Raw genomic sequence first — 12,708 nt, forward strand, 5'->3', positions numbered from 1 at the left:
AACGGCACCGGGAACGGGAGCGGCGCCGGCAGCGGGAGCGGCGCTGGCGCGGGGGGCTGGGACGGGCCGCAGCGGCGCGCCTGGCTCCGGCACTACTACAGCCAGCGGCAGAAGAGGCTCATGACGGTGACCGGGGCGGGGCCGCCATGGGGGGAGGGGCTGGACGGGACGTGGGGACAACGGCACGCGGGGTCGGGGTGACGGGGGACGCGTGGAGATCGCGGGGACACAAAGGATGGAGGGGGGGGTCACGAGGGATGCGAAGTCACGGGGTCACAAAGGATGAGGGATGCGGGAGACGCGCGGAGGTCACGGCGACTTGGAGGATAGGGGGATGCGGGGGGACATCACGGGGACACAGGATGGGAGACGTGAGACACGGAACACATGGACTTGGGGGATTTGGGGCAGGGGGTACACAGGTCACAGGAACAAAAAATGGACAGTGGTTGCGGGGCGTGCAGGATGCAGAGGACCGTAGTGGGAGGGATGGAGAGCACGGGGAAGTCACAAGGGGGACAAAAAGGGTGGGGCCCAAAACATAGGATGTGGCGCTGGAAGGACACGTGGACACAGATCATAAAGGATAGGCAATGTGGGGGTTCTGCAGGACACAAAGACAGGGACACAAAGGATGGGACTTGAAGGACAGAGGATGTGATCCTGGACACAAAGGACGGTCGATGCAGAGGACTTGGGGATGTGAAGGAGTGGGTGGCATCAAAAGTGGGGGATACGAGGGATCCCTGAGAGCAAGGACAAGCTGGGGGGAACATGAGAAACCTGCTGGCCTGGGCAGTGGCTGAAAAAGGTGACTAAAGTCTCTTTTTAGTTTAAAGTTACATTGCAAAATTTGATAACAGAAAAACAATTCCTGTGGAGAGGCCAGGAGTTTCCCCTTCCAAATCATGATTCCTGCCCTTGAGGGGTGCTTTCTCCCCCTCCCAAATCAGGACTTAGCCCACAGCTCCCTCGGCAGCTGGAAATCCAGTAATGCTCATTACAATACAAACTCCCAGAGAGAGTGGCCCCCCCAAAAAGGGGCTTTTCCAGAAAACTCTGTCTGCAACACCTGTGCATCTTGTCTGGACTCGCCCCTACTGCCTGGTGGGTTTGCAATGAGGTTTCCCAGGAACAGGAAGATTTGTCCAGTGTTAGACCGGCTGGGGCCACTGGCCATCCTCCTGCCTTGAGCAAGTCTCTTGAGTTGGGTGGTCCTCAGAAGGGGGTCCCAGTGAAGTGCAGGGAAGCACTGTCTCACACTGCTGTTGTCTCCCCCCTGCACTGCAGCTCCTCATCGCTCACCGGAGGAGAACCAGCTGCTGCTTCTACCCCCGGGCCTGGCCCAGCCTCAGGGGCACGGACTGGTGGGAGCGGGTGGTTCTGAAGGAGTTTGGGCCCCAGGACTGGTTGGAGAAGTTTCGGATGTCCAAGGAGACTTTCTTCTACATCTGCAACCAGCTGCGGCCTGGGCTGGCTCCGCACAGTGCCCACTTCCATCCCACCCTGCCCCTGGAGAAGAGGGTGGCTGTGGCCCTATGGCACTTGGCCACCAACGTGGAGTACCAGACTCTGAGCCCACTCTTTGGTGTGGGGCCCTCCACAGTGCAGAGCTGTGTCCGGGAGGTGAGCTACGCTGTCGTCTTGCTGCTGAAGCCGCTTTACCTCCGGCTGCCTGACGAGAAGGAGCTGGAGAACATGGTGCGCATCTTCTGCACACGCTGGGGCTTCCCGCACTGCATTGGGGCACTGGACAGCTTGCACATCCCCATCCACCCACCCCTGCGCCTCACCGCCGACTACTGCAACGGCCAGGGCTGGCACTCCATCCTCACTCAGGCCACCGTGGATGGGCTGGGACAGTTCTGGGACGTCTCCACTGCCTTTCCAGGCAGCATGGAGAACAGCGCAGTCCTGGAGAGCTCCAGCCTGTGGGTGCTGGCCAAGGAGGGCCGGCTGTGCCCCAACCCTCCCAAGCATTTCATGGGGAAGGCACAGAAGTACGTGCTGCTGGGCGATGCCACATATCCCCTGCAGGACTGGATCCTCAAGCCCTACCAGGAGGATGAGAACCTCACCCAGCGCCAGCTGCAGTTCAACTACCGCCTGAAGCGGGCCCACAGTGTGATTGAGAATGCCTTCCTGCGCCTTAAGGCACGCTGGCAGATCCTCCTCAAGTGTGATGACTGCAGCCTGGAGCTGCTGCCCACCCTTGTCCTCGCATGCTGCATCCTACATAACATCTGCGAGGCCCACGACAACCCCTTCAACGAGGAGTGGCTGGAAGGCACCGAACCCACCGAGCTGCCCAAGCCCTGCCAGCCTGCTCCAGCTGCCATGGAGGACAACCGGGCTGAGCAAGTGCGTGAGCTGATGTGCCAGTACTTCGAGAGCTGCGGGGAGGGCTGATGGGCCTACAGGCAACTGCCTGTACATCCCTGCTTGCAGACTCACTGTGGACTCTGGCAAACTGGCCCAGTGCTACCAGCTGTACCAGGCAGGCCCAGGGCAGGGAGGGGTGTCATGCTTGCACTGGGTTTGCTGTGGAGGTTTCAGGCAGTGGAATGTATTTTGTGCCCATTCTCTCTCCCAGTATCTAAACGGATTGGTGGTGTGTTGTGTGCTGCGGGAGTACAGTGGGGATTAGGGCTGGGAGGGGGCCTCTGTCTCAAGGCCTTTCCATTAGGTCAAAATCAGCAGGAGCCTTGAAATATGGCAAAACTGCTCTGAAGGTTTGAAACTTACTGTGCAAACGTGTGGGAAGGAGAGGGAAGGAAGAGGCAGAGCAGGGCTGACACCCTGTGTCAGGGCTGGCCAACCCAGGGCTGACTTGCAAGGGCTGGCACCAGCCTGGAAGTAAACTGCATCCACAAACTCAAGGATGTGCTACCCTGAGGGTTTGTCCAGCCTAGCACCCCAGCCCCTCTCAAGAGGGGTTTTACTCACTCTGGCACCCTGGCTCTTCTCCAGTGAGATTTTGCCCAGCCTGGCACCCCTGCCTCCTCTCCTGAGGGATTTTGTCCAGTCTTGCACCCCAGGTCCCTCTCAGGGTGGGGGTTTGCCTAACCTGGCACTGCCCGAACCCTCTCTGGTGCGATTTCATGCAGCCTGGAGCACCCCCAGGCCCTTCCCAGGGTGGGCCTTGCCCCTCTCCGGAGGGGTTTGCCCAGCCTGGCACTGCCTGACACATCCACGGTGGGGTTTGCCCTGCCTGGCACCCTCTGCCCCTCTCCAGAGGAATTTTACCCTCCTTGGAACACTCTAGCCCCTCTCTGGAGGGGTTTGACCAGCCTGGCATCCCCGGCCCCTCTCCGGAGGGGTCTGTGGCTCAGTTCCCGGGTCCCTGTTCCCCTGCCCGGCTTTTCGGTCGCTGACCGAGCCCGGCCGGAGCCGAACCTGGCTCGGCCACGGCGGGAGCGGCCCCTGCCCCTCCCGCAGCGCCCCCTGGCGGGCGGGACTAGCAGCGCCCTCAGCAGGAGGGGAGGCAGCGCCCCCTCGTGGGCGGCCCCGCGCGTGCGTATTGTGCGTGCGCCGCCGGTAGGCGGTCACGTGGCGGAGCAGCAAGATGGCGGTGCGCGGTGAGTGCTGCGCTGGCGGTGCCGGACGCTCCTCGGACCCCCCTGGTGTCCCCCTCCCGGGCAGCTCCTCTCGGGTCCCGGTTCCGCTGGCCTGCGGCTCAGTCTGGTGTGGTCTCGGCAGGGGGTCTATGTCCGTCCCGGGTATCCGGTGAAACTGAGTACGGACACGCGATCTGGGGTTAGCCCCGGCCCCGGGGTCGAGTTCTCTGGTACAGGCCGGGCCGCGGCCCTTCCTGCCCGCCCTGTCCCCGGCCACGGGACCCGCTGGCGGCTGAGGTCGCACCTTCACTCCCTTCCCCGGACGTAGGTGTGTGACCGAGGAGCCCCTCAGTGTGCCCGGACTCGCCTGTGCCATGGTGACGGAGCAGGAGGTGGAGGCCATCGGCCGAACGCTCGTGGACACGGCACAGCCCTTGCCCACCCGGTTTCGGGCCCTTTTCACTTTGCGAAACTTAGGCGGCCGCGTGGCTGTGGAGTGGATCAGCCGCGCCTTCGGAGACAGCTCGGCGCTGCTGAAGCACGAGCTGGCCTTTTGCCTGGGCCAGATGCAGGATGAGGCGGCCATCCCGGTGCTCATCCGCGTGCTGGAGGACACGGCCCAGGAACCCATGGTCAGGCATGAGGCAGGTACGGCAGCAGATCTTGTGGCTCTGGGGGCAGGGGAAGGTGCTGTTGCAAGTAGGGCTCAGGGGTGCTTCCCCTGTACAGAGCAGCTCGGGGGTGCCTGATCCAGCTTGATGTCAAACCCTGAATCACATAACATCTCACCACCTCCCCTGGCCAGACCTGACAGGACAGGTTGGCCTGGCCCTGCTGTTCCTGCTGGCCAGGCTTCTTGTGTCATGTTTGTCCTGTTTGGAATTGGTCAGTCCGGTGTGTGTCCACATTTGCCCCATTTGGGATCAGTCAGGCCTGTGTCTGTGCTTTATAGCGAGGCATGGCATTCCCAGAGGACACAGCAGGGTTTTTCTTGTACAGGCACCCTGATAACATCCTGATCCATCCTTCAGGTGAAGCCCTGGGTGCTATCGGGAACCCCAGTGTGCTGGATATCCTGAAACGCTATTCCCAGGATCCTGTCATTGAGGTGAGGTTCCTGCAGGGTCATTTCCTTTGGGATGCAGCACTGCTGGTCTCAGAGGGTGAGGCAGGTCCTGTCTGGGCAGGCAGGTGGGAACATCACAGTCACATTCTGTTGCATTCTGGGGTTCTGCTGGCGCTGTCCAGTGCTGTTTGGTAGCCAGGGCTGTGTCTTGTGTCCCCACAGGTGGCAGAGACGTGTCAGCTGGCCGTGAGGAGGCTGGAGTGGCTGCAGAACAACAGGGAGAAGGCAGGCACCAGCCCGTACCTCTCTGTAGATCCTGCTCCCCCTGCTGAGGAGACAGATGTTGCCAAGCTCCGGGAGATCCTTCTGGATGAGTCCCAGGAACTGTTTGACCGCTACCGGGCCATGTTTGCCCTGCGGGATGTGGGGGGCCAGGCTGCTGTGCTGGCTCTGGCAGAAGGTGAGGGCCTGTCCTTGCTGTGGGTCTGTCCAGGCTAATCTGGGATGAGCCCTTCCCAAATCCAGGACTGCTAGAGTGCTCTCACTTGTTTGTGTCTAGGGCTGCTGTTCCCTGGTGCATTACAGAATGATGGGTGGTCTCTGGCATTCCAGAGCTCCCTTGCCACCCTCCAGACCTCCTTCCCTGAGGGAGGGAGGGCATCTGCTGTGATGTGGTCTGGGACCAGCTGGGCTGACTCATTGTCAGACCTGGCCTAGGCTTCTGGTGTCCTGCTCTCCTGGCCTGGATAGTCAGGGACTGCTGGTGTTTGGGAATAGTTTTGGAGAGGGGAATGTCCCCTGAGTGGGGAAGGGGCAGACCACAGCCCAGGAACTGTTTGGACCCACCCCCAGCCCAAAGGAAGTGGATGAGGCTCTCCAGCCATCTGGGACTACTGCAATCCATAAGATGGGATCTCTCAGCTCCTGCTCAAGGTGCTTTGTCCCAGAGGGCTGGAGTCCCTGGCCGTGTTGCCATCCCCTGGAACATCCTGTGGTGGGGCAGAACTTGGGCAGATGGGGGGCAGCAACTCTGCTGGAGGGTGGGTGCTGCCATCAAAGGAGGCACTGCACAGGGCTGGGTTTGGGGAGCAGGGTGGGACGTCCCTTCCTGTACATGGGACTGGGGTGGTGACCCTTGGCATCCCCAGCTTTTGGGTGGGGGCTCCATTAAGGCATCCTGGTGCATTTTGGGGTGTCCCAGCTCACTGTCCCCCCTCCTGCAGGGCTGGGCTGCAGCAGCGCGCTGTTCCGCCATGAGATCGGGTACGTGCTGGGGCAGCTGCAGGACGAGACGTGTGTCCCTCAGCTGACGGCTGCGCTGCGCAGCCGCACTGAGAACCCCATGGTCCGGCACGAGTGCGCGGAGGCGCTGGGCTCCATCGCCCGGCCCTCCTGCCTGCGGGCCCTGCGCACCTTCGCCGGCGACGAGGAGCGTGTGGTGCGCGAGAGCTGCCAGGTGGCCCTGGACATGTACGAGTATGAGAACAGCACCCAGTTCCAGTACGCCGACAGGCTCTGCAAGCTGCAGGCCTCCTCCTAAGCCTGGACTGGGGGCACTGAGGTGGGTGTGCTGCCTCCCACCCCCTCCTGCTGCCAGTGGCACTTTCACAGCCATCTCTCTTGGTGTGGATCTGTGCCTTGCCACGCACAGCTGGAGGAGGGACTGGGTTTGATCTCTGGCACAATTACAACCACCTTTTCCCTCCAAATCCAGGCTGAGCTGCTACTTGCCTTCCCACCACTCCTCGCCAGCCACTGTTTCCTGGATCTGCCCCTTTTTCCTGCCAGGATCAGCACTCCCTATGCACAGTGTGGCTTGGGGCTTGGACCGGGTGGGCTCTGCTTGGCACGTCAGAGCCTGCTGTGGCTCTGCAGGGCTTGGGCCTGCCCTGGATTGGTGCCGCATTGGCAGCTCCATTCTTCCCAGCTGAGCTTTGCTGGGAGCTAAGATGGGCTTTGGGAACCCGCTTTTGTGGGCTATGGTGTTAGAATGCTTCGAAATTGCTCTTAGGGCTGGTTCTGAGCTGGGGCCCTCCTCGCCCCCGCAGGGGGTTCAGCTTCTGTTGGGACAGGCTGGAGCTGAGCCTGTGGCAGCCTCTGCCCCAGGATGAGGGTTGTTTCTTGGCAAAGTTGGAAAGATACGGCTGGGATTTTTTCTGTAGGGAAGGGTGCCGTGAGGGTGGGTGGGGTGAGGCAGAGCCTGCCTGGGTTTTCTCCCGTGTTTAACCCGGGCCGGGAGGGCTGAGGCTGCTGCTGGCACCCAAATCCCTCAGCCAGCCCAGCCTGGGCACTGGGGTTTGGGGTTTGGCAGGAAATAAAGCATCAGCACAGGAAGCTGGAGTGAGTCGAGCTGTGATTTACTTGTGCCCAGGTGTGGAGTGCACCCAGCACCATGGGGTCAAGCCACGAGCAGGAGCCTGGGGGCTGCCAAAATGAAATCATAGAACCATTAAAGTTGGAAAGGACATTTAAAATCGAGTCCAGCCACACTGGGAGGAGCAGGAAGTGGGGTCCCTGATGGCATGAGGTGAAACCTCCAGCCCTGTGGAGGAAGATGAACTGTCTGAGGTGCCCTGGTAGGTACCACTGCCCTGCAGGGCCTGGCATACTGCTGGGCATACCTTTTCCCCTTGTCCAAGGGCTCCCTGTTTGTCACTCCCAGTCTCAATCCTCTTAGTCCTGGAAGCCAGCTCAGCATCCCCAGGGCTCTGGTGCTCAGGGACACAGCCAAGGGGCAGCCCTAGCAAGTTCCCTGGAACTGCAGACTGCAGTTCCTCAGTGCTGAGGACAAATATCTGATGTTTTCACACTGTTTGGATTCAGCAGCTGTTATGGGTTGCTTGTCCCCCTTCCCTCACCCTCCATAGCCTCTGGGTGCTGGGCTGGCACTTCAGCCTCTGGCATCTCCCTGTGTCCATATCCATCCCCAAGACAGTGAGATGAGTGATTTCTCTGAGGCCGTGTTATCACTTCCACTGTTCCCTTCTTGGCACATGGGCTGCAGCACTCTGGAGTTTGCCACACTGTTTGTCCCCACTTACCACCTTGGCTGCCCCCACCTTTGTTCTCCAACTCTTCCACGGGTGAGACACACTCAGACCTTGCAGGGTTGTTTCCCAATCATTCCGTGCCAGCATTTGTCTCTGCTCCCCCAAACACCTTCTCAGAGAAAATTGGAACAAAATGCATTTCTGAGGCTGGGATCTGGGCAGGGGTAGCCTGGTGCAGCAGAGCTGGGAGGTGCTGGAGTGGAGCAGGGTTGAGCCTTGCCTTGGCAATGAACCTCACTAGTACCTTCAGCCCTCCTAGTCTAGCCTGTGCTGGAAAGGTTTGGGGTGTCTCCAAAGCTGCTGCTGGCCTCATCTAAACCGTGCACCGTCTTGGTGTGGGAGGAATTGATTTTGGGGGAAGCGTGGACTCTGCACCCTTCTGCAAGCTGCTCTGCCTTCGGGAGGTGATGCTGGGTGCTGGGATGACACGTGGCAGCCATCTGGGAAAGCGAGAGCCTCTTGCTATGGGCTATCTTACTGTACAGAGAGGGCCCCGTGGGAGCCCCTGTGGCTGATGTGTCCCCATCACCTCCAGCTCTCAGGGTGCTGTGTCCTCTGGGATCTCAACCATTGGATCTGGGGCCTGCTGAGGGATTTAACCCAGCCTAGGAGAGGGAGGAAAGACCTCAACCATCCCTCCCTTCCCTGTCTTTGGGGGTTCTCCAGCTGCAGGTGACTCCCCACACCCGGGGGGGGCAGAGCTACCAGTGGTGCTTCCAGCGGAGCAGGATCTGGGGACCCTGACCCACATCGGAGCCCACTGGTCACCCCCCCATGCTGAGGCAGTCGGGCTGTGCCTGGATTAGCAAATGCTAAGCTCCTTCTCAGCAACTCAGCTCTGTCACTAGGTGAGTTGCACTGCCACCAGTCATCGGGACACCACTGTCCCTGTGAGCTGCCAGCACTGAGGAGCCTTGTGGACCCTGATGCCACTTCCTCCTCCCCTGCAGTCCTCTGTGTGGCAGAGACTTTGGTGGCTTGGGGTGGGGGTGCAGGGATAGCTGGCCATGGCCCCGGCAGGGGGTATTCCTCTGCCTGGCACGGGGGGGGCATGGGGGCCACGGCACTTGATGCAGTCTGCTCCCAAGGAGGATGGGGTGCTGTACGTGGACTACAAGCCCCCCACCCTGGACAGCATCCGCCTGCCCCACTATGTCCTGTACCTGATGATGGCAGCAACACTGGTGCTGGTGGTGGCATATGCCATCGTGGGGCACCTCATCAAGGACCTGGTGCACGACTTCGCCGGTGAGTGCTACCCACAGCATGGTTGGGCTTTGGGGTGGGCAGGGGGCCTGGGGAATTCCCCCCCACCTGAGACTGTGCTGTGGCAGGGCTGGTGCTGCTGACAGCTCCGTCTCTGCCCTGCAGACTGGGCATTTGGGCCCAAGCCGGAGGAGAAGGCGGGGATGGCCGAAGGCACCATGCCAGAACTAGAGTGGCTGGAGAAGGATGAGGTGCTGGTGGAGCAGAAGGTGGACTATGAAGGCACCGACACAGACATCCCGCTGGTGCTGCTCGCTCCACGCTGTTCTGTCTCCTTTGCTGACTCCCCCAAGACGAGGTTCTTCTAAGGCCAGAGGACACCCCTGCCACAAGCAGGACCCTGCAGTTCTGCCTGACCACTGGGTCACAGTATGGCTGTGGCCATAGGCAGTGCCCAGCACTGCCCCACACAGGAGCCTCCCCTCTCTGCCCAGCCCTAGCGCTGCTCTTGGGGCTCCTCGTGGGCTGTCATGCCAATAAAGCTGCTTGCCCCTGCTCAGCCCTTGGCCTAGCACAGGGGGGTACAGCAGGGCTGGGACATTCCAACTTTTGCCTGGGGCAATAGCACCCTTTGGCACAGCCATGGCACGCCTGGCCATGGGTGTATAAAGGCAGGTCCTTGGGGGTGCTAAGCCATGGTGTGGGGGCACAGCCAGTGGTGGCAGGGGGCACGGACATGGGTGCACACATGCACAGGGAAATGTGGATACACATCTGGATGGGCCAAGTCAGCGTGGGCACATGGGTAGGGACAGACTGATGGACAGCTGGATGCTGAGGCTGGCTGTGCCTCCAGCATCCCTTCAGTGGCTTGGCACTGCCAGACCTGCCAGACCATGCTCAGTGGCATCCACAGGTGGCCCCGAACCAGCCTTGGGGCACCCTGAAGCCTTACTTGGGTTCTGGGTGAGGGCACTGGGAATGGAGATTGTTGTATGGACCTGCACCCTGTCTTAAACCCAGGCTGAGGCTGGATGCCTGTGCCCCCAGTGTCCTTCTTTGCCCCTTGAGGAATTGCCACATACAGAGTGGCCCTGTCGAAATCCACTGTCACTCTCTGGGTGCTGCTGGGCACCCTCTGAATCAGTTTTCATGGGCACCATGCCATGGTCTCCCTGAGCTAACCCTGTCAGTATTTAACTCTTGACAGTATGTGGGCACTCACTCCCTGAGGACATGATGAGGTCCCACCCGGGATTGTCTGGGGGCAGCTGGCTCATGCCCAGGGGAAGGCTGGGGGTGTCCTGGCATTGCCCACCCGTCTGTGCTGCCCCATCCCATGGGGATGGCCCAGGGTCCCCTCCCTGCTGCCCCAGCCCTGCCAGCAGGAATAGGGGATCCGGGCAGGTTGGGCACTTCTCCACCCCATCACCCATCTATTCTTCCACCTGTGCATCCACCTTCCCACCTGTCTGTCTGTGCCTCCATCCACCCAACTATGCTGGGGTTGGTCACCAGTCCTGGGCACAGGGACATGCCTGTCCTTTGCTGCTGTGGTCCCAGAGGTGGTGGCCACTGGGTGCTGTGGTGTTCCAGTGCCTGAGCCAGGGGAGTGGTACCATCTCCCAAGGGTGACAGGAGCCACGTTGCCATGGTGCTTGGTGCCACTTTGTCCTCTTGGGGCAATAAAGGCACCTATTGCCTTGGGTGCAGAGTGCAGGCACGATAGCAGCAGGGGACGGAAGCTCACCTTCAGGAGCAGGATCCAGACGGGCCCCAGCCCTCCACCCAAAAATGCCAAAGCTTTTGCAGCCCCTCTCATTTCTGGTCCTGCTCGTCCTTGCTGCCACCGCCCAGGGACAGACCGGTAGGTGCCCCTGTGACCCTCTGCATGCTGTGCCCTGGGGTGCCTGGGGAGCTGGCCAGGCCCCCTCCAAGCATCAGATCAGCTCCTGGGAGATCTTTCCAGTGGGACTAGTCGGTCCCAGTGCTCGAACAGTACCTTTTGGGGGCAGAGCAGAAAGATCTGGAGACACCCACCTGTTGCCCCAGCGCTCCTCACTGTGCTGGGGACAGGTGAGTTTTGTCGGGAGTGGCTTCCTTGGTACCTAAGGGACAGTGGGAAGGGGGAACAGTGTCTGCCAATGTCCCATCGCATGGGGGGGCCCCATCTCATGGGAGGGGTCCCAACACCTGAAGGACGGAGCTGCCGTGAAGCTGTCTCCATCCCCGTTTTTTCCCTTCCCTCCCTGTCCCCTGGCCATGCAGACACGGGCCCCAAGGTGCTGCAGCCGTGGCTCATTGGCCTCACGGCCGTCGTCGTCTTCCTCTTCATCATCTTCGTGATGCTGCTCGTTAACCGACTCTGGAATCTCAGGAGGCACAGGTCGGATTGGTGTGGGGGTCGGGGGGGTGCTGGCCAGGGGAAAACTGCGTGGAAGGTTGCCATGGGCTGGGGACAGGGTTGTCCCCGGGCACCGTTCAGCCTCTCTCCCCTCTCAGGAAGGAGGACGACTACCCGGAGACCCTGGCAGCTGGCAGGTACCACACCGGGACACCCCGCACCGGGGCTTGGATTCCCACGTTACGGCTGTGCAATGGTGGCTGTGTGGCCTTGGCGTGGCCGGAGGCGGCCGTGCCGTGGTGCCCTTCGTGCCTCTGGCACGGCCGCGGTGCCGGTGCAGTGCCCGGCTGACCGACGTTCCCTCTGTCCCGCAGGCTGGGGCGCTCCGGCCACGTCAACCCGGCGGCTGCGGACTGGGATGAGCTGAGCGACGACAAGCAGCAGAGCAAGGCCACGTCCCTCTGAATCCCTCCCGGCCCCCTCTGCCCGCTCCGGAGCACCTCTGACGGGCTCCGCACCCTCACCCCGTCCGCGGGGCCAGGATCCGCGTCGGGTTTTCGGCGACAGCCGTGCCCGCCGTGGCACCGCCCTCCCCGCTGCCGCTCCGGCTGTGACCAAGACCCGGCGCGGATCACCCGCTCGCCGGAGCGGAGCGGGGAGGGCGGCGGCCGGGGGCGGCAGCGGAGCTTCCCCGTGTCCCCAACCCTGGGCCGGCGGGGGGTCCCGGCCCGAGGGGACGAGGACAGCCCCCTCCCCAAACGTGCCCAGTAAAGGTTTCCCCAGCCTACGCCGGCGTCAAGCACCTTGTGTCACCGTGCTGGGGAGGGGGCCGTCCGGCAGCCCCCGGTACCACTAGGGCAGGGAACAATGGCAAGTTCCGAGCTGCCAGACCTCAGCGACCCCGGCAGGGCGAGGGTCGGTGCCCAGGCACATTGCTGCCCGGCCAGCCCAGACCGAGGGGTGGGCACCGAGGGGATACGGGGGCTCGCTTCTATGACTGTCCTAAGCAGTGTTTGGGGACAGCGACCGTGGGGACCACGGGGGTGAAGCGCAGCTTCGGCCGACGCTGACCTGCGAGTGAGAACAGTGACGTCACGCCGCCAGGTGATGACGTCATGCGCACGAGGTGGTGACGCCCCGTGGCCAGGGTCTGGCAGCAGAGGAAGTGGGAGCAGCTCTGAACCCACACGTGAGCCACGGCTGTCCCCACCCACGTCCTGTCCACACGCGTCCTCTCCCCGCGGCCCCGCCTGGGGCTGGGGGTGCGCCCTGCGGGGTCCCAGCGTTGTCACCCTCCTCATCCGGGCCAAGAGCAGTCATGGGTGGGGGTCCCTCCTCTGGGGTGATGGGTGCCCGCTGCCTGGCAGGGTTCTGCTCTCCCCAATGCCCTCCTCCTCTGCTGGGACACCCGTGTTCTCCCCGGTTGGGCGCCGTTCCTCAGTTTCCCCCGGGGCAGTGAAGGAAGGGCGGAGGCGGGCTGGAGTT

The 12,708-nt window shown here is 61.9% G+C and overlaps 3 protein-coding genes across 7 annotated transcripts; all 3 read left to right on the forward strand.

The window, feature by feature from the left end:
* Positions 1–3,565: 3,565 nt before the first annotated feature.
* DOHH (deoxyhypusine hydroxylase) lies at positions 3,566–7,101 on the forward strand. Of its 5 annotated transcripts, none has more exons than XM_062509995.1 (5): positions 3,566–3,578; positions 3,886–4,205; positions 4,589–4,665; positions 4,846–5,083; positions 5,847–6,180. In XM_062509995.1, exons 2-5 carry the CDS (start codon positions 3,932–3,934, stop codon positions 6,161–6,163), a joined length of 906 nt encoding a protein of 301 aa, XP_062365979.1. In that variant the 5' UTR covers positions 3,566–3,578; positions 3,886–3,931; the 3' UTR covers positions 6,164–6,180. The 5 variants fall into 5 exon arrangements, with proteins under 5 accessions (XP_062365979.1, XP_062365981.1, XP_062365980.1 ...); XM_062509997.1 differs by lacking the exon at positions 3,566–3,578 and adding an exon at positions 3,585–3,736; XM_062509996.1 differs by lacking the exon at positions 3,566–3,578 and adding an exon at positions 6,995–7,101 and having other exon boundaries at positions 3,601–4,205; positions 5,847–6,184.
* A 1,414-nt stretch (positions 7,102–8,515) lies between these two features.
* SMIM44 (small integral membrane protein 44) lies at positions 8,516–9,260 on the forward strand. The gene is made up of 2 exons (XM_062510000.1): positions 8,516–8,921; positions 9,045–9,260. Exons 1-2 carry the CDS (start codon positions 8,681–8,683, stop codon positions 9,245–9,247), a joined length of 444 nt encoding a protein of 147 aa, XP_062365984.1. The 5' UTR covers positions 8,516–8,680; the 3' UTR covers positions 9,248–9,260.
* A 1,270-nt stretch (positions 9,261–10,530) lies between these two features.
* SMIM24 (small integral membrane protein 24) lies at positions 10,531–11,732 on the forward strand. The gene is given in 5 exon segments (XM_062509998.1): positions 10,531–10,588; positions 10,591–10,746; positions 11,148–11,265; positions 11,382–11,420; positions 11,598–11,732. Coding segments are annotated over 5 exon segments (462 nt in total). The 3' UTR covers positions 11,689–11,732.
* The last annotated feature ends 976 nt before the right edge of the window (positions 11,733–12,708 follow it).

This window comes from Cinclus cinclus, chromosome 28, assembly GCF_963662255.1.
Source record: "Cinclus cinclus chromosome 28, bCinCin1.1, whole genome shotgun sequence".
Taxonomy (NCBI): Eukaryota; Metazoa; Chordata; class Aves; order Passeriformes; family Cinclidae; genus Cinclus; species Cinclus cinclus.